The sequence below is a fragment of the Sardina pilchardus genome, chromosome 16, assembly GCF_963854185.1.
Source record: "Sardina pilchardus chromosome 16, fSarPil1.1, whole genome shotgun sequence".
NCBI classification, from domain to species: domain Eukaryota; kingdom Metazoa; phylum Chordata; class Actinopteri; order Clupeiformes; family Clupeidae; genus Sardina; species Sardina pilchardus.
This window is the reverse complement of record NC_085009.1, coordinates 14540666-14561364: the sequence shown is the minus strand read 5'-3', so window position 1 is coordinate 14561364 and position 20699 is coordinate 14540666. Positions and strand designations below refer to the sequence as shown.

General features: G+C 46.9%; 1 protein-coding gene across 3 annotated transcripts in view; it reads right to left on the bottom strand.

Annotated features, from left to right (window-relative positions):
- The window catches only part of chd3 (chromodomain helicase DNA binding protein 3), a 63090-nt gene that overhangs the window by 12276 nt on the left and 30115 nt on the right, over nt 1-20699 (bottom strand). For 2 of the 3 annotated variants that reach the window (XM_062516226.1, XM_062516227.1), the window contains exons 26-39: nt 19491-19577; nt 17870-17955; nt 17495-17628; nt 17022-17166; nt 16015-16177; nt 14787-14956; nt 14195-14486; nt 13561-13680; nt 12923-13063; nt 10448-10556; nt 10087-10219; nt 8463-8658; nt 2864-3027; nt 1420-1546 (exon numbers count right to left, since the gene is read on the bottom strand). In XM_062516226.1, the coding sequence (XP_062372210.1) occupies nt 1420-1546; nt 2864-3027; nt 8463-8658; nt 10087-10219; nt 10448-10556; nt 12923-13063; nt 13561-13680; nt 14195-14486; nt 14787-14956; nt 16015-16177; nt 17022-17166; nt 17495-17628; nt 17870-17955; nt 19491-19577 (2067 nt within the window). The remainder of the gene's footprint in view (nt 1-1419; nt 1547-2863; nt 3028-8462; nt 8659-10086; nt 10220-10447; nt 10557-12922; nt 13064-13560; nt 13681-14194; nt 14487-14786; nt 14957-16014; nt 16178-17021; nt 17167-17494; nt 17629-17869; nt 17956-19490; nt 19578-20699) is intronic. The other variant, XM_062516228.1, reaches the window with a different exon arrangement.

The following is a 20699-nucleotide window of genomic DNA, read 5'->3' as shown; positions in this document are numbered from 1 at the left end:
ATTGAGTACTTAAGATCAAGCGAGGACACAACCTGGCTTCTAAGACAGTCAACAAACGTCAACAATTCCCTCTGATACTCTGGAGGGCCGTAACGTGAGTAGCCTTGAGTCCTTTTCTGTGATTTTTCAAGATGTGTCGTGAAACATCCAAAGCAATAAGTGTCAACGGCGTGGAGGAGTGGACAGTCTCCGTTTTACTGCATCCAGCCCCAGCTGCTGCCCAGTGGCCAACCTATAATTCTGCCATGGTGTGTGCATGCCTTGAATTCAGAAACCCCCAAAAATGCTCAAAACTGTGAGTCACCAAATGCTTGACCAAACCCAAATTCTAACCTTACCTAAACCCTGACCGTTCTTTAAGACCAGAATGTTCCCTGTGTTCCTGTGCAAGCATGGCTTGATTTGCCTTCACCAGTGAAACCCGTAGGGGTAGGACTGCTCCCCCGTCATGAGAACCACAAACACAAGAGCAAATAGAAGTCAAAATCTCGCCAGTAAACTGTGGAACTGACAATTTAGTGAGTGCGAAAATGAATAAAAGTTCTTGTGAACCCACTCAATACGTTCTTGAAATGCAGGACGACGACAAACTCTCAAATCATTTAGGTGAAAACAAATGAGCATTTCAAGTAAGGTTAAGTAAGTAGGACTGTATTTCTCTGACAGTTAAGTGGCGCTCGATGGCTAACCGGCATGAGCGATGCCTGATATGTCACCATCTGCACGCGCACGTTGCCTTCCCATCCCATCTGATTTCCACCATCGTGCGCGTGAGCTCACAGCAGATGGACGGCTAATGTGGTGCAGAGATGTGGTGAGATAACGGCAGAGAAATACAACCTCGCCTAATATTTTCTGAACATACCCCTGTTTATCAAACATTTTAAAGCTTCAGCATGATGGTTTGCAGAAGGGGAATAGTTCATTTTTGCTTTCCAGACCTATCAGATTTTTTATTTTTTTTTCCCCCATTTCGTTTTGGCAACAATTCCAAATGCCATCTTCACATCCAAAATAAGCAGACACCCCAAAATACTCACAGACACTAAATGAGCTGTACTTTGCAATGGCAGAATTTGACCTGAATAGGAGCACTGAAATAATAACTTCTTTCATCAAGTGCTAAAATCAAATCACTCAAACCCCCCCTGTGGTTCAGAAAAAAAAAAAAAAAAAAGAAATAGCATAACATACTCTGATAGATTCTACATAGAAATATGGGATAGCGGTGGTGGTGGTGGTGGTGGTGATGGTTGGGGGGGGGGGGGGGGGTTGTTGGGTGTTTGGGGGAGATTTCTGTCCCCTCTCAATCACCACTACGGACAAACTCTGCAGCAACAACTGCAGAGTTCTAGTGAGACATTCATCAGCATTTTTTAGGAGAGCCTCCTGGGCAAAGAGCAGACCATGGGAACTGACCTGATATGAAGGACCCCGGGGGCATCTGGGTGTAGTTGGCCCCTGCCAGGGCCATGCCCCCTGGTGGAGCCGGAGTGAAGGGGGCACCGTAGTTCTGTGGGGTGGCGTACGGTCCCGGCGGGATCGGCTGGAGGAGGAGGGAACCAGGGCAAAGTTGGTCTGCAGTTGGTCTTTAGCACTAAATTTAGATTACTACAAAAAGCAGAGGGAGGACTGCATGGCTATGTTTATAAGGAGATGTTGAAAATGCTCAAGTTTAGGGAAGATTGTCGCTTTTCACTTATGTGCTGCATGAATCATATCAGCCCTACTCAGCAAGCTGGAGCATAAATACATGCTGCAAGATACTTTTGCTTTTACTTTTAGTCTCTGGACAAATATTTAACTAAGTGAAACACTGATGAGACAGTGATGGAACTCCCTGTGGTTAGAAAAAAAATCTGTCCCAATTCCAAGTCAAGCTCTCCTCGTGTTGTAAATAAAAGTTAAAAACTATCTGAAGTCTAAGGCGAACCGTTTCTGCATAAGATGAATGGGATCAAGTCCTCAGTGTGCAAGGACGCACACTTCATTAGTCTTTGCTGCATGTGTTTGCACACTCAGGCCTTATAAGTATCTCTGTGCCCTTGTTGGCAAGTGTGTCTGTGGGAGGGTTGGCAGATCTGTGTGTTTGTGTGTGTGTGCGTGCGTGTGTGTGTGTGTGTGTGTGTGTGTGTGTGTTAGCCAGCTTTTGTTGGCAGGTCTGTTGTTTGTGTCTGCATGGATGATTCTACATTTATCAGCACTGCGACTGTGTGCCTTTTTTAGATTGCCCTATGTGTGTGTGTGTGTGTGTGTGTGTGTGTGTGTGTGTGTGTGAGAGAGAGAGAGAGAAAGAGAGAGAAAGTGTGTGTATGTGTGTGTGTGTGAGAGAGAGAGAGAGAGAGAGAGAAAGTGTGTGTATGTGTGTGTGAGTGAGAGAGAGAGAGGGAGAGAGAGAGAGAGAGGGGCAGCTTCCAAGGGACTGATAGTTTAATAATCTTGATCATCTTCTGCAGGTGTGACTGACTACTCCTACTGTCTCCTCCTACATACAGTGCATGTGCATGTAGGAGAATGGCTGATCTATATCACTACATTACCACAGAACATGCAATAACCTGCACATGATGGTGAACCATAACGGTACGTTTTTGAATACATGCATCAAGATCTTTGGTATCCTATGGCTATGGAATCCATTGAATGTATTATGCAGCGCACCTATTGAATTGAATTCAATAGGCGCAGTGCATAATTGCTTAGTTTTGGGCCTGATTAGATACAACACTTATTATGTATCTTATACTTACAAATATTCCAGTACTTTCCTGAAATAACTAACTAACAACAACAACAACAACTCTGGTGTACTGGCGTGTGTGTGTGTGTGTGTGAGTGAGCACACATGTGTGCGTGTGTTTACCGGCGGCGTGTGCGTCTCTGTGCCCTTGTTGGCCAGCCGGCTGAGGATACTCCTCTCGGACATCTGCAGTCGGGCGGCGATGGGGGGCACGCGCGACAGGGTGGCGGGCAGCCGCGTCACGTCCGCCTTCATGTCGCTCAGCAGCTCCTCCAGCTGGTTGAGCACTGCAACGACAAGCAGAGGTGGGGGTGGAGTGGGGGTGGGGGGGTGAGGTGAAGGGTGGGGTGGGGGGGGGTTTGGAGGCAAATTAGCGCCTGGCCCGGGCCCAACACACACAGGAAAACACTCTGGGCTCACACATCTGTCTACAGTTACTGCTGCAGACCGCAGTCAGGGCCGGGGAGCAGAAGCAGCAGCAGCAGCAGCAGGAGTAGCTGGAGCTGGAGCAGGAGCTGGAGCAGGAGCTCCAATGCAGACCGCCACAGCACACCACAGGAGGACCAGGACCAGGACCAGGGCTGCACTCACGCACACAAAAATGTACAGTCCGCATCAGCCTCGAGAATGAGATCGGCTGTCTTTCGCAGGGTTAAAGTAAAAAAAAAAAAGAAAAAATCCGGAGCCGGCTTTTTTTTGTTAGAACTATGGAAATTGTTTAGAATAATTGTATTACATTATTATGTTACAATTTAGGCTACTATAGAAATCGTATAGGCCTAGTATTGCTTTAGCCTAGTTCTTTAAGGAACTGTCACTCCAATGTGGTTGGAGTCTGTGGATAGCTGCTTTATGACCAAAGTTCAACTCATGGAAGAAGTTTAGCCTAGCTACTGGGGGATAATGATATAGCCAGTCGCCTTATTTTACTAGGCTATTTATTTTAGGTTTGGTTGGTTCCTTCTCAAGATTGTTGATAAAGGCCTATATATAGGCTATATCTTAGGCATTTGGTCTGACCTGTTTTGGGCTACCTTTTAACGTGGCCACTTGTTCAAATGTAAGCTATTTCTTTACAAAAAGGCTGACTGACTATCATTAGCTCTGAATGAACAAATACAGCCATGGTGCTATTGAAGAAGAAACGTGTACAGAAAGCACAGTGAATGTTATTTAAAATGATTCAGTCCTCCCAGCATTAAAAACTTTGGGAAGGACATACACAATGCCTTACAGGACATCTTTCGTGAGGACATTCCTTTGGACTTTAAGATTCGGTATCTTGGAAATATACCTCAAGGTTGGCTGAAAGGGGACAAACGGTTGATGAATGCAATGCTGGTGGCCAGCAAAAAGACTATTACTAGAAAATGGCTACTACCAGAGTGTCCAACAATTACTTCATGGAGAGACGTTGTTACAGAAATCTACAGAATGGAGCAGATTACAGTAGCCTGACTCTCGCCAGACCCTTGTAGTTCCGCCATGCTCCACCAGAGGCGTTTCGCTGAGCTCCACACAAGGGTCTGGACGCGAGGGCAATCCAAACCCCTGCCAGTGATCAAAAAATGAGCAACCAATCAGGAGCGCCGAAGCGAGTGTTTGATTCAAATAACAATGGCGGCACGCAGCGAGGAGTCTTGTGCTGACATTGATTCTGCTATTTCAACCGTTTTGTCGAATCTATCGAGTATTCATTCTTTAAAAGATTAACAGAGAATAGTTTTGAACACATTTATTGGTGGCAAGGATGTTTTTACTCTTCTTCCGACCGGGTTTGGCAAGAGCTTGAAGAAGCCTAGCACGTCATTCAAGATAACAGGCAAGTGGTTTATCGAATCACATGAGAGGATGTTTTACAAGGACCCGCCTTCATAAATACATCTCCTATGGAGAAGTCCCAGATCCTTGTGTGAAGCAGACAGCGAACTACAGGATCTGGCGAAAGTCAGGTTAAGATTACAGCTCATGTTAACCAAAAAATGGAAATATTCCTTGAGCACTGGCAAAAGTGGTGCAACGATGTCACAGATAAATGGCCTGACTGTATTTCATTACTTTATTGAAGAAGATTTATCCCTGTTTCATTTATAATTTTGTTACTTAGGTATTGTTTTGTTTTTTCAATTGTATGTTTTAACAGGTTTTCTTATATAACTGGATAAGTAAGAGAATACGTTTATTGTTTGTCATAGAATATGGAAAATTGGAATAGATGTACTGTATGTGAAATTCTGAACACTAATAAAATAAAAAAATAAATAAATAAATTCAGTCCTCCTGCACTCGTCACACTCTCTATCCCTTTCTCCGCTCATGCAGCCTGAATTTTTTTGGGAAGATCTCATTTTTGGTACGAAACATTTAAACTTCGTTGATGTGGCTGATGGAACATATACAGTAAAGTAGCTGCCTGGTGTCATAACACAACATCAGAACAGAACATTGAGCAACAATTGTTTGTTTGCTAAGAAGTTTTTGCATTGTGTCGAGAATTTTCCTACATTTCCAAAGGGCTCGTCGAAACTTTGAACTCCTGTAGGCTATACCTCAATATAGGTGATCTACACAGTCATTTGTGCGTTTTCCGTTAAGATAAAAGTCTTTAAGTTACGGTGTAACAAAGACAAATGTTTCTTTCATCCATTTTGGTTGGCCCACTCTATATTTCCCAATATAATTGACAACCATAAAGTAATCCCGTAGGCTACCTTCAGCCAAACGTTTGTGATTCTCTTGTGTTACAAACTAAATGTTAGACTTTTTTAATGAAAGTCATTCAAAAGATCAACTTGGAGCAAACTTGCCCATCCACCACAATTTTCACCAAATATGATAATAGGTTAATAACTGTCGTCATTTGCTCCACTCTCTCCGCTATCTTTACATCGAAACTCAACCAGATGGTCTTGCCAAGACCCGCCCTGCTCTGCTTCTGTTTGGCCAGCAACATTAGGCTGGTTAGAATGAGAGCTGCATTCCTCTCATTGACTCGAACTTGACAGAGCGCATCTACAACACGTTTATTTTCAGCAGTACAGTCAGCATCAGCTCCAAAGAATTAGATATGTTGCAAGCTGTGCTGTTTATTCATTTGATTAAGATTCATGGATATCAAAACCACAAATTGGCGCAAACAGGATAGAGTTCCTAGTAAAATCAAAACACTCAACAACACTTACTGAACTCATCCAACTGCCTCTTGAAAACGTGAATAAATCGTCAGCATTGGCTTATAAGTCTGGTGTAAGAATAACTGACTCTGTCCAAGATTTTGTAATCGCATCTGACAACTAGGATTTGGTAGGATACCTTGGTGGTCACACTGGCAACCCCACTCTTATGGTTTTGCCTCTGGAACACAGAGTACAGAATACTTCAACATGGCAATTAAATAAAACCACTCCAAAGCTTTATCGCTGAATGCCGGCTTTCAAAATCACACAATCAGTCCTGGATCTCCAAATCACTCAGCTGGGGAAGCTGGAAGGAAAGAAGTTGTTGGCAACACAAACTAACCACACTGTCAATGATGCTTTTATGTCCTGAAATCCGTTTTAGATTCTGCTGTGTCTCATATATGGTCTCAAATCATTTAGGGGTTGAGGGATCACCTGAATCAGTCCAAGGTTTTGAAATAACCCAGACGGTTCTGAATCTAACGCACAGTGAATTAGAACAGACAGAAGAACAAGAGACGGCTGCACAAAGCAAACACCCTCAGGCCTCTAATCACTTCTCTGGTTTTGCCGCCTGAAGTCAGTGACCAAATCCTCAAAATTGTACAAATTGGCTTAGCATCAGTCCTGGATCTATGAATAACCGAATAAACAATAAGCCTCAAAACCCACGGCAGCAATCCCTGCAGCCAGCCAGACCAGACAGAGGTACCGAGAGACCTCTCAACGCTCTGAAACCACACAATCAGTTGTGGATCTCCAAAAAACCCAGCATCAACCTTACTGAAGCGAGCCTGACCGAACTGGCGCTGGGGGGAGAGCTCGGGAAGACGGCCAGAACTCCTGGATGCCTCCTCGCTAAAATAGCCCATAATGCTGCTCCACTCGAGGAGGCAGAAGCAAAGAACAACAAACATGGCCTGGCAAAGCTCATCCCTTGTCCTCCTCTTTTAAAAAACCACAGTCCCAGCCCCCCAACCCCAACCCAAGTCACAGGCAGCCCAGCCTTTTGGTTCAGGGGCAATCATCTCGGAGGGGCGTGGGAAAAGCCTCTCTCTCCGAGAAGGTTCTGGTGACGACTGCGTGAATTAGCTTGGAGTCGCACGCTGGGTTTTGCCGGACTTGTGTTGGAGGTTACGCTGAGGACTTCTTGTGCTGGGGCTCCAGAGGGGTCCGGGCCCATTATTTCACATCAGAAGGGCTGGGAACGGGGAGAGCAAAAGGCTCCCTCTCTGTCTTTTTCCCTGCTGATTCATCAAGGCCTCTTTACAGGCCCCTGGCTTCAACCCGGACCGCTGGGCCCAACCAGTACTCGTAGAACATGGCCATGGCAGAGACTCCAGTTCCAATACGAAATGGGAAGGGGAAGGGGAAGGGGGGGGGGGGGGGGGGGCGGCTGGGGGTGATCAAATCGGACGTTTATGATCGCTAAATTAAAGAACGTGCCTTCCAACACTGTCCATGCACGCAGATGCAGCCAGGGAGTCGATGGGGGGAAGTGGGCCAGGGATTTCGTCGTCAGATAAAGAGCACGAGGCCTCTAAATTGAGGGGTTGTGTGATTGCGCTGAGATATGAGAAATCTGTGTCCCTCCGGGCCGTGCTGTGTTGCGGCGGCGAATGGGACGGCTTCCCAAAGCCCACTGCTGCTGCTGCCTGCCTGCCTGCCTGCCTGCCTGCCTGCCTGCCTGGCAGCCACCGCCTGTTGTGAAATCCTGAGGTCTGCCAGAAGGGGGTCCATTGGGTAAGACTCAGCTTAGCGAGCGTTTATGAGGTATGTGATGGTACAGTGAATACAACACGGCACGCACGCACACACACACACACACAGAGACACACACACACACACACACAGACACACACAAACAATCACACACACACACACACACACACACACACACACACACACACACACACACACACACACACACACACACACACACACACACACACACACACACACACACACACACACACAAACAAACACACACAAACACACACGTTCGTGCAGACAGACTCATAAATGAACATGGACATGTTACATTACTGTAAGGATGCTGTCCGCAACTCGGTTTTGGTTCTCGAAAGGTTACTAAATTTACTATTTAAGCTGAAAGGCCAATGAAATTGCACCCCTCTCTTCTTTGCTCCTAAAGCACTCGGCTGATTGGTGATTGTTTATGGGTGAGTCTGAGCCACTATGTTTGCTTCCCATTTATAGAGCCAAGATTATGTACGAACAACAGTTCTTTTTTTATAGCACAAACAATAACAGCTAGAGGAGCAATTTGCTGAATTTGACAAAAAAGTGTATGCAATTGAAATTGGAATCGTAGACGGCACCTTTAAATTGCTAACGTAATCAGACGTGTACAAACAATTCACAAGGGGACAAGGGGCTTGCAGGCACAAGTGTACAAACACACACAAACACACACACACACACACACACTCTCCCTCTCACACATACACACACACACACACACACACACACACACACACACACACTCTTTCATACACACACACACTCCGCCGCTGGCTCACCCTTGTGCAGCACTGCATTGGCGGGCTTGTTGCCGGCCAGCGACTCCTTGCTGAGGTGCTGGTGGGACTCGGCCAGGCACTCCACCTCGGCGAAGCGGGCGTTCAGCGCCATGGCCGGGTGCGTGGGGTCCTGCGTCATGTTCAGGTACGCCGCTCGCCTCAGCTGCTCCTCAATCACCAGGGCCTGCTCCAGCAGCTACAGACAGAACAGACACAGACACACAGACAGCTCAATCACCAAGGGCCTGCTCCAGCAGCTACAGACAGAACAGACACAGACACACAGACAGCTCAATCACCAGGGCCTGCTCCAGCAGCTACAGACAGAACAGACACAGACACACAGACAGCTCAATCACCAGGGCCTGCTCCAGCAGCTACAGACAGAACAGACACAGACAGCTCAATCACCAGGGCCTGCTCCAGCAGCTACAGACAGAACAGACACAGACAGCTCAATCACCAGGGCCTGAGCACAGACACACAGACAGCTCAATCACAAGGGCCTGCTCCAGCAGCTACAGACAGAACAGACACAGACAACTCAATCACCAGGGCCTGAACAAAGAGACACAGACAGCTCAAGCACCAGGGCCTGCTCCATCAATGACAGACAGACAGACCACAGACACACAGACAGGAGATGTTGTCTCATATTTTGGTCAGAGCCAGTCTGTGCTTATGTGTATGTGCATTAGCATGACACAGATAACCCCGACACTGCACCTTCATGCATTCTAGAAGGAGATACAGGAGCAGTCATAAAAGAAAGGGTCAGAGAGGGAGACAGGTAAAGAGAGAGAAGAGGAGAGGTAGAGAGAGAGAGAGACAGAGTGAAGAGAGGAAGAGAGAGAAGAGAGAGGGAGAGGTAGAGAGAGAGAGAGAGAGGTAGAGAGGGAGAGAGAGAGAGGGGAGAGAGAGATGAGAGCGGTAGAGGGAGGAGAGAGGGAGAGGAAGAAAGAGAGAGGAGAGAGAGGGAGAGGTAGAGCAAGAGAGGAAAGAGAGGGAGAGGTAAAGAGTGAGAAGAGAGAGGGAGAGACAGAAAATGAGGATGTGCAGAAGAGGATATGAAGCATGTGATGTGAGGGGGAGGAAAAACAGGAAAAAGAAGAAATCACAAGCCACTGGTGTGCGCACATACACACACATGCACATACACACACACTCACACAGACACACACCCACACAGACACACACCCACGCTCACGAACATGCAGACATCTGCATGCATACTGGCAGATGTCGTCATTCACAGAGAAATCGACATGCCCACGCATGTGTCAATTTAAACCCACACACACATTCCCACATATCAATGATCAATTGTATGAATAAGAATAGGAATAATACATTTTACTTATGCAAAGACACAATTTTAAAGTAAAAGATTTACCAATTTGATATCTCTCTATTTCTATGACACACACACACACACACACACACACACACACACACACACACGGTACTAGAGGAGATAAGGTGACTATGATGGCCCACATGAATGATGAACGCTACACTGCTCCATGCAATGCAGAGGTGAGAGGAGAGGAGTGAAAGTGAATTGAAACAGTGAGTGTCGTGTTGGCTTGCCCCTGCACACCAAGTTCCCTCCCATCTCCCATACCTTGAACCGTCTGGCCAGGAACTTGTTCTTCATCTCCAGGAAGTTCCCCTTGTTGGCCTGCGTCTTGAAGGGCTCGTTGACGATGGCAAACTGCGGGTCGTTTTGGATGTCCTGCCACCGTGCATAACCATGACTACAGAGAGGTCAGCAGGTCAAGGGTCGTGACCGTGTCAGGAGAGCCTCAGGGTATGGTTAAAATCTAACCACTAATTGCGAAAACAAAACATTACCAAATAAACTTTGAACTGCCCGTTTGACTCATGCAGAACCGCAACGCGGTCTTGTCACAGTAAAACAAGAAAGAAAAAAAATAAATGAAGGGACCGTCCATCGCCATGGCAACAGCGATTGTCAAGGATACAGCACGATGCCTGCTAGCAGCCAGAAGTCGTGGCGTCGGTGCCAGATCTCGTTCATCTTGCCTGACTGGATCGCCGCCCGCTCCTCGTTCTGCCAGAGAGTGTGCAGCTCTGCAGAGGACAACGAGGCCATGTTACAGTACAGCAAAAAACACAAACAGCAGTGCCGGCATTCAGCCGTGTCGCTGGCACAGATTCACTACACATCATTTCGACACACACACAGCCTTTTGCGATAATGCTACGATATCCAAACGGCTGCTATTATTAGCCTTTCGCAGAATTATCTGATGCGTCTCCTACACGCGTTTATTAAAGAAATATGCCAGATGGAAACCCTGCAAGGTTCCGTAAAGAAAAGGTCATCGTTTCACAACATTTCCTGTTTGAGGTGACATGTGTGTCCTGTCTTGTCCCTTCTAATTCAGTGGAATAATTTGTCAGAACTGTGACTAAAGGTCAGTCAATTTCTTGGACCTGTGTTATGTCATCAAAATGATGAAAGGGCATTGATAAATATCTAAATGTGTCATATAGCTGTGAGTGTCCTACTGGGTCACACCTTAGGCCAAGACATCACACAGTACAGGACGCACACATAACTGAGTACACACTGTCCCAATGCTCCCCTAAATACTCCCATCCCACACTGTGATGCTCATCTCTCAGTATTTAGCAAAAGGTCCGCAGCCTAAAGTATCACTTTCTTAAAAAAGACCTTTAAAAAGTTGTTGTTGCTGCAGTGATAGACATAACAAAGGCCGTCTCCTTGGACACAGACCATAGGACGGCCGAGATCAAAGTCCTCCATGACTCTGAGCAATGGGAGTGGGGGGGGGACAGAGGGGGGGGCAAGGGGGAGGCAGTGGAAATGACCAGCAGTGGCCAGCTGATTCAGCTCCGTCTGGTGTCCACACACACACACACACACACACACACACACACACACACACACACGCACACACACACACGCACACACACACGCACACACACACACACACACACACACACACACACACGCACGCACGCACACACGCACACACACACACACACACACACACACACACACGCACACACACACACACACTCTCTCTCTTTTACGGTCCCACTGTGAGGGATCCGGGGCCACGGGGGAGACAATGCAGCTGTCACCTCCTCACACAGTAGGGAGAGAGAGAGCGAGAGAGCGAGTGTGTGTGTGTGAGAGAGATAGATAGACAGATAAAAGAGAGAGAGAGAGAAAGAAAGAGAGAGAGAGCGTCTCGGCTCTGTTTCAGGGCCTCTGTTGGTTCAACACGACACTTGAACCGCTGAGCTGCGTGGCGCTGAGCTGACGCTGAGGAGGCTCTAGGGAGGGAGAGGGAGAGGAAGAGGAGGAGGAGGAGGCCACTGCACTGCACACTCTCTCCATCCATCTTAGGAGGAGGACGCGGAGGCGCTAGGCCTGGTGGTGTGGTGAGGAGCGGAGGCGGACCGTTAATTTTGGGACATGACAGCAACTCTGCACGCAACTCTGTGTGCTATTTGAGTGTGTGTTTGTGTGTTTGTTTGCGTGTATGTGTGTGTGTGTGTGTGTGTGTGTGTGTGTGTATTTGTATGTGTGTGTGTGTGTGTGTGTGTGTGTCTGTGTGTCGTCTGTTTCTGCGTCACCGTATCTGAGTCAGAAGAGCTGTTGTAGTGTGGTGAGACTATACTTCACCACCATGCTACACCCATCACAACTGCCATTGTTACGAGAACTCACGGGATCAGGAGTGGTGTTGGCGAGGGACCAGACCCTATGATTGCAACTACACAGCAGTTATTTACTCTGGTGCACAGTGGTCTGGCAACCAGACGTACATTTTCTCGTATTTGAAAAAATGCCCAGATCCGTTCATTGAGCGCCACGGGTGTCTATCAAATGTGTCTGTGCATAGCTCACATGGAGGTATTATAAGAACTGGAGAAAGTGAACAAGTCCCGCCCCCATTCATTTCAAAGGGAATGCTAGGCTAGTGAAAATTGCCAAAATTGAACGATTTTTTCAGGCTTCAACATGGCGTTTCAAGGGGCTTGTTTCCGGTGCCGTTTTACTTAGCCAATTAAGTGCCAGGTTACTGATTGACGTAAGGTACAGAAGGAGAGCTCGTGCCCACACTAAGCTCGTGCATGAGCTGAGAGTGGAACAGCCACCAATCAGCGACGAGGAAGTGCCTTGCTAATCGGCAAAGCTAATCACTCAAATCCTGACCCCCTGATAGCTCATCATCGTCTTACTTTCCCCCCTGTTCTGTGATTGGTCCCCTATCTCAGGCAAAAAAATGAGGGCGGTAGTTTCCAGACAGCCTTAGCAGCGTGAATGAAATCACCGCGCAAGGCAGGATGGTAACACCCAAGCTACAGTGTATGGCGAATGAGTGGAGTGGACACTCCAAACGCAGCTCCTCTGACTGGCCAGCACTGGACGGTGGACGACAGCTCTGCGGTGGCCTCACCTGTGAAGCCTCCGTCGGCGATGTTGAACATGAAGCGCGGCCGCTCCACCTTCCCGTTGCCCTTGGCGGCTGTCACCGGCGGCGTGTCCTCCTTCGACCCCTTGACCTCTCTCCCGGGGTCCTTGTCGACCTTGGATTCCTCTGTAGCCGAACGGAAACACAGCAGAGAGAGGCGGCTTTTCCGGACTGACCCATGGAAAGCATGCGCTAGGCAGCTGGACTAATGAAGGGTTTTTGAGACAGACAGAGCGAGGGAGAGAGACAGAGAGAAAGAGAGAGAGGGAGAAAGAGAGAGAGGAGGAAAGAGAGGGAGGGAGAAAGCAAGACAGAGAAAGGAGAGGGGAGGGAGAGAGAGCGAGCAAGCAAGCAAGGGAAGGAGAGAAAGAGAGAGAGAAGAGAGTGAGAGAGCGAGGGAAAGACAGAGAGAGGGAGAAAGAGAGGGAGACGGAGAGAGGAAAGGGGAAAGAGAGCAAGCGAGCAAGGGAAAGAGAGAGAGAGGGAGGGAAAAAGAGACAGAGAGAGAAGCGAGAGAGAGAGCGTGGGAAGGAGAGAAAGAGAGAGAGAAATAGAAAGAGGGAAGAGAAAGAGAGAGACGACAGGCCAGGGTGTAACTGTTTACGTCTGCGAACGCGTCTCACCTTTCTTGACCTCCGAGGCCAGGCCCTCCGGCTTGTCTTTGTTGTCGGCCTTCTCCACGGCAACCGGGGCATCCTCGCCCTTCTCCTGGTCCTCCTCGGGCTTGTCCGTCCTCTCCGACTCTAGAGGAGCCAAACGCAACGCAGCGCCGTGAGTCAGCCTGACTAAGAACAACCGTCAACGAGCTGAAGAGAGATATAGCACTGAAAACAGGATGTCATCAGAACATCAGTCATGAACGACGGGCCAGAGACAAAACAAAACAAAGGCAGAAAAAAAAAAACAACATAAAATAAAATAAAAAACACAAAAGCACATGAGAAATAGGCAGTCATATCCAACTCTCAGCTGTGGGAAGGGGTCAGAGTGTCATGTTCTTTAAAAAACTGCCTGTCCATCACATACTGGACACTGTCAGTCATAACCACGCGATGACAGCGAATTTGGCCGAATAAAGCACTCATCATGCAGGCTGTACTTTAACCGAAGAGACAGATGGGGTGAACGTGTGTGCTGTGAGTCTATCGAAAATAAACTGTGTGGGTCTGAAGTGGTTGATGGCACGGACTAGTGTGTGGTTTTTGGGAGGCTCTCTATCAGCTGTCAGCGACGCGGGAGAGGCGAAGTTTTCCGAACCTGGTTTCTCGTTTTTGATAGGCTGAGAGTCGCCGGCGGCCTCGGGTTTCGACTTTTCGTCGGAGGGCGTCTCCTGCTCTCCCTTCTTCCCCTCCTCCTCCTCCTCCTCTTCTCCTTTCTCCTTCTTCTCCCCAGGAGGAGGAGGTGCGGGGGGCGACTCGGACGCCTCTGTGGGTTTGGGCTCCTCGGCGGAGGGGGTGGCGATGGAGGGGGCTACGCTGGACTCGCTGGCTGAGTCGGGCTGGTCACTGGTGGCCGGTTCCTGTGTCCCCTCCTTAGTGGTGTCCATAGGCTGACCGGGGAGAGAGAGTGATGAGAGAGGGTGAAGAGAGAGAGAGAGAGAGAGAAAGTGGGTCTTGTACACACTACATAGAAATGTCCCCCTCCAAACACACACACACACACACACACACAAACATCCAAAACAAACAGACACACATTCGTTTACGCATTCATAAACACAAATACAAAAACAACCACACACGCACACAACACAGACAGAACACACACATACACACACACACACACACACACACACGCGCACACACACAACACAGACAGAAAACACACAGACACACTCACACACCCTTACCTCTGTATTGTCAGCCTTCTCTGTGCTGTTGTCTCCCTCCGTCTCCTTGCTCTTCTCCTTCTCCTTGTCCTGGTCCTTGTCCTTCTCAGGGTCTGGCTGCACATCTCCCTCGGCTTCCTTCTCTCCCTCTTTGCCATTCTTCTCCAGCTTGTCCACTGGAGCAGGGGTTGCTGCTCAAACAGAGAGAATCGGTCATATACAGTGTCCCTGTGCATACTGCATCTCTCTCTGTGTGTGTGTGTGTGTGTGTGTGTGTGTGTGTGTGTGTGTGTGCTTCACCAGACACTGAATGTGTGTATGTGTGTGTGTGCTTATAATACACTGAATGCACACATAGAAATAGCTCAGGATACATATGAGCGTATGTGACACACACACACATTGAACTCAACTGAATCAGTTATGGTACGAGTTGTATGGACCAGTGTTTAAGGCTCGCTGCCCCCTCTGCTGGAGGTGATGAGCAACTCTGAGTGTTCTGTTCTAGGGCAAAGGTGACGAGTTTGACTGTGTGTTGACAAATCATTTAGTGGCAACTAATTTAAACGAGAATGAAATAAAATGAGAGTGTGGGAGTATGGTGCAAGACGAGTGGTGTGTGTCAAGTGTGTCAGGGGTACAGTAGGTGTGGTGGTGTGTTGTGCTCTGGTTACGTGAGCGTGTGTGTGTGTGTGTGTGTGTGTGTGTGTATGTGTGTCTAAGTGTGTGATGTATTTTTTTGTGAGTGTAGATGTTTGTGCGTGTGTGTGTAGGCATGTGTGTGTGAGTGAGTCAAAACAAATTCAGTGTGGGGGGTTCGATTCTGACTAAACACAGTCCTCACAGGGTTTACCAAGAATCTAGTTTTTAAAAAGGCAGTCGATTTCCCGACTTTTTCTCCTGAGGACATTTTCCTCACAGCCGGGACACGCCGGCAATCAGGCACGGTGCCGGAATACTTTTAAGTCCTATGTGTGTGTCTAAGTGTGTGTGTGTGTGTCTCCGTGTGTGTGTGTGTCTACGTGTGTGTGTATGTGTGTCTACGTGTGTGTGTGTGTGTGTGTCTACGTGTGTGTGTGTGTGTATGTCTACGTGTGTGTGTGTGTGTCTCCGTGTGTGTGTGTCTACGTGTGTGTGTGTGTCTACGTGTGTGTGTCTCTAAGTGTGTGTGTGTGTGTGTGTGTCTCCGTGTGTGTCTACGTGTGTGTCTCCGTGTGTGTGTGTGTGTACATGTGTGTGTGCGGCCCACCTGGTTTGGAGGTGCAGGGCGTGTTGTTGCAGCTGAGCTCTGGCGTGGGCGTGGAGGTGTTGATGGCGGGGGAGGACGCTCGCGAGGACTTGGAGTCCACGCTGATCTCCGGCTTCAGCTCGGGGATGCTCCACTTGCCGTTGATGTGCTCAAACTCCTGCACCTAAGACCCCCCACACACACACACAGCCAAGGGCTCTAAAGCTCTCGCTCAAGGACAACCATACTGTGTCACAAGGCACTTGGGGCAATTGTATCATACTGCAGGTGCCACATTGCTTTGGAATAGACAAGATGTAATGCACTGTTAGACATTATCTTATCATACTGTACAGTAACTTGCTGTATCTCGTATCGTATTATTATAATGTTGCAATGTGTTGGTGTTGTATGTTATTGGCAGAGGTGCGAGAGTCCAACTTCAGAAAGTAAAAGTCCAGCCATGTATTGGTTCTACCTGTGCACTCTGATCTCACCAATTAGCGCCTCTACCTGGCTGAAGAGTTGTGCTGATTACTGTAGTATCAGCCGGTTTAAGTGAATGGTTGGCACACCTACTGAACTGTTTGTGGTAGGATTTTTACTTTCTGAAGCTGGACTTTTCCACTTCTGATTATTGGGTAGTAAAAGGCCCTTTTAAGTAGTGGTCTTGAACACTTAAAATGAAACGCATATCCCAGATCACCCAAATCTGTCTGATACTTGATGAATAACTTTGAAACGGCGTCATATCATAATAATAATAACGTATCTACAAACTTTTCCTTTGCTAAGTCACAAGCCATTACCCTCAGACACGAAAGTGAAACCTTAGCCAGCCTGACTAACCCTGAGGAATTTTGCTGTTTATATAACCTGTCTCTGATGCTACTGGAGAAGCATCTCACGAAACTGACCTCAAGTTAAATATCAACCTTTTTTCCCCTGAACAAACAGGTCAAAAGAGAGGCCCCCTGGCACATTTCTTTCTCTCGCTCTCGCTCCCCGTTTGACCTTTGACCTCTCACCTTCTTCTTGACCAGCGACATGACCCCGATCCTGGTCAGCACGGGTTGCCGGCACAAGCCCTCCCTGGGCACGCCGTCGGCAAACGTCTCCGAGCCATCAGCAACGGGCTCACACAGGTGCCGCATGAAGAGAGACACGTATGCCCTGAGAGAGAGAGGGAGAGAAGGAGAGAGAGAGAGAGGGAGAGAGAAAGAAAGAAACGGAAAGAAGAGCGTGTGACTATGGATAGTCAGAATAAACGTGTTACTGTAGTATTAGGACTGAATAAGGTTACTGAAGAGAACTTTGTGGAGTGCAGTTCAAACTTTCTTTGTGTGTGTGTGTGTGTGTGTGTGTGTGTGTGTGTGTGTGTGTGTGTGTGTGTGAGTGTGTGTGAGTGTGTGTGTGTATGTATGTGTGTGTGTGTGTGTGTGTGTGCGTGCGTGCGTGCGTGCGTGCGTGCGTGCGTGAGTGTGCGATATCTGCTGCATACTTGAACTCCTTCTCAGACTTCCCCCGCAGGTCTCTGACCAGCCACTGGGAGGAGAAGGCGTCCTGTGAGGGCATCCCCCACCTCATCACGGCGTTCAGGAAGGCCTTCCTCTGACGAGTGTTAAAGCCAAGGACCTGACACACACACAGAGAAAAGACAGAGAGAGAGACAGGTTTCAACCGCCATTTACTGGATCACTACTTACAGTACTTACAGACAAAGAGAGCGCGAGGCAGAGAGAGAGAGAAATAAAACAACTGTTCCTGAATCGAATTTACACTTAACCTAATACATTTGTTTGAGAGAACTCAAAGCTATACAACTCTTACTATAACTAAATCCGCTAAGCCGTTTATACAGTAGTGCGTGAATTACCTCAAGGTTACCCCCCACTCTGGCCAACAGGGGGGGCAGTGGTTTATCCCTCTCGTTTCTGAGCTGCCGCCGTGACTGCCTACGCCCTGCATGCACAGCAACAACGAGTGAACGAGAGATGGCACAGACGGACAGAGAAAGAGAGAGATAAGAAGGGAGAGATACAATCAGAGATGGAACAAGTCAATGAATTCCTGACAAGTGTCACAATTCTAAATCAATGCCACATACAAAACCTCTGCGTAACCTTTTTCCTTAAAGGTATCCAATGTAGTTTTGGGGGGGCTACAGGCTAGCACCCCTCTCCCTGGACAAGGCAAATGTTGATTTGTTTACAAACTGTCTTAAAGCTCCCCTGTGTAGTTTTTTGGGTCGATCATTAGCAAAAACACATGTTTACTTCCAAAAATGTGTGATCATTCATGAGAACAAATCAAAGTATTCTCGTAAGCGTAGAATCTGCCATTCAGAATACATACGTGTGATGCGGCTCTATGGGGATAGCAAAGATCATTAAGGGCGGAGCAAGATACTTCATGAGAAGCCACTTCCTGGAACCCGAATCGCAAGACGGAGGGGGGCAAAATCCCCCTTTATGCAGAACTGTTCCATTGAAGTCTATGGGCATGACACACCCCTTTATGCAGAGGAAGTGATCCCCGTTTTGCGCCCATAGACATGAACTACGACGAAGTATCTTGCTCCACCTTAAGGATCTTTGGCGATAGCCATGTTTCGGCCTCCATCTTTAGAATACGCTAGCCAAGGTGTGACATACCTGCAATTCTAGCTCTGCCTTTTCGTGTTTGTCTGTCAGTTACCGAATGACAGAGTTGTGCTCGCACCTGCGGGAAACCTTGTTGAATCACCTGATGATCTTTGACTCTTCGTATGGAGATAGAGGACCATGCTAGCGTTATCTTGAACTAGCCCTACATATCTTGCACAGTAATGTCGAATAACGTTAGCACTGATATCGGAACTTGCACATAGCCTACTCAAAGCTTGTGACACAAACAAAACGAAAACGAAACCAACTACCTTCCAACTAGCTTCCGTAGCTTGTAAATCATGAATCTGTTGCAATACACCATTTCACCTCTAGATGGGAGAAATGAACCCAAGAAATCCACAGTGTAGCTTTAACATAATTTCCGAGAGCCATGTCGACTGACACATAATGTAATACAAACAGTGAGGTGCTGCACAATCGCTGAATAGCCTATCGCCATTATACGCGTTCAGGGAGTGCAAGTTGCAAGACTGATTCTCTGAAGACTGCTAGGCTACGGCTGAGGATTCTCCCTATTTCAAGTTAGTCTAGGCTTTTTTTTTTTTTTTTAGCACATATCCCAAAAGATTACACGTTATTATTCCCTCATTAATCAACACCACGGCTTAGTCTGCTCCTCCAGAAGCTCACATCTGTTTTAACTCCCCCCACAAGAGAAGAAATTCTCCTCTGTGCCACTGCTCCTCCAGTTGCTTATGCGGCCACTTGTTTGCGAGCATCATCACCTAATTACACCGAATTCAAATAAAAACGCAAGACACAGAAACAGAAACACAGACACAGCGGTGATACACCACAAATGAGTTTAGTCTCTCCAGATGTCCTCACCTTCAGGCCTCTCGTCAAAGTCCTCGTCCTCCTCCTCTGAGCCCACTGAGTACTCTGACTGGTTATCTGAAATATCAGCATGCCACTCTGAAACAGTACAAATGATGCCCCGTCAATAGAATGGGCCAGGCAGCTCACTGCCTAACGGCACACACATGCAACATCTAACTCACATATTGTCGCACACATGCATACACACAGAGACACACACATATACACTGTAAAAATTAGAACTTGCCTTTTGTCCTGCAAACTAAGGTTTGTAAGCAAATATAACTAAAAAAATCAGGAAGACATGGTAAACTAGAAAAAAACAATTGATCCAACTTTTTTTGTAATTGCATCTTGCAAACTTGCAAAATTAAGTTGACTCAACTTAAATATTTAATTATATGTATCAGTGCAGTCTTCCCTGAAGTTATTTCAACTTATGAAATAAGCAAATGTATGTCTACTCAGTTTCATGAGTTAACACAACATAAAAAAAGAAGTCCAAGTTGTCCAAGTTATTTGTTTTTCACTGGGTTTTTAAGTTGGTTCAACTTGAAATATAAAAGTCAACTGATTTCACTAACTTTTCAAGTTGACAGTGAAGAACTAAACTAATCAAGTTAACTTAAAATTGTAAGTTATGGTCCTAACTAAAAAAAATGTTAGTTAGTTTAACTCAAATTTTCAAGGCAACCGGCTGCCTTGAATTTTTGAGTTGAAGGCATTGACTTATCTTTTTAAGAACTACAATGTTTTTCAAGTTCTGCCAACTAAGTATTTTTAATTCAAGTTACCGGAATTTTCAAGTCTGTAAAACTTACTATTTTGAGTTCAGATACCATCCCCTTAGGAATTATGGGCAAATGTTATTTTCTTGTTTATAATGTCTATTTTTTCTCATTACTGTTTATTGTGGCTTTTTTGGATGTGTATAACACAAATCAACTATTGAACAAAATGACTATGTGACAGATTTTCAGAGTTTTGTCAGGGTTACCATTGAGGAGAAGACCATTATCAAAATATAATGTCATTTTAGAAAGTAGACATATATTAATTGGAGTGCAATGCGAAATTGACTGCTTTCTCAATTTGCATTAATCTGGCTCCTTCACGGCATCACAAAGTCGGCCACTCAATGCTTTCTTGCATTATGTGTCTGCAGGTATGCTGCTAGAGAATGTATGCCCTATAACGGACAGACATTCTGGGTTCCTC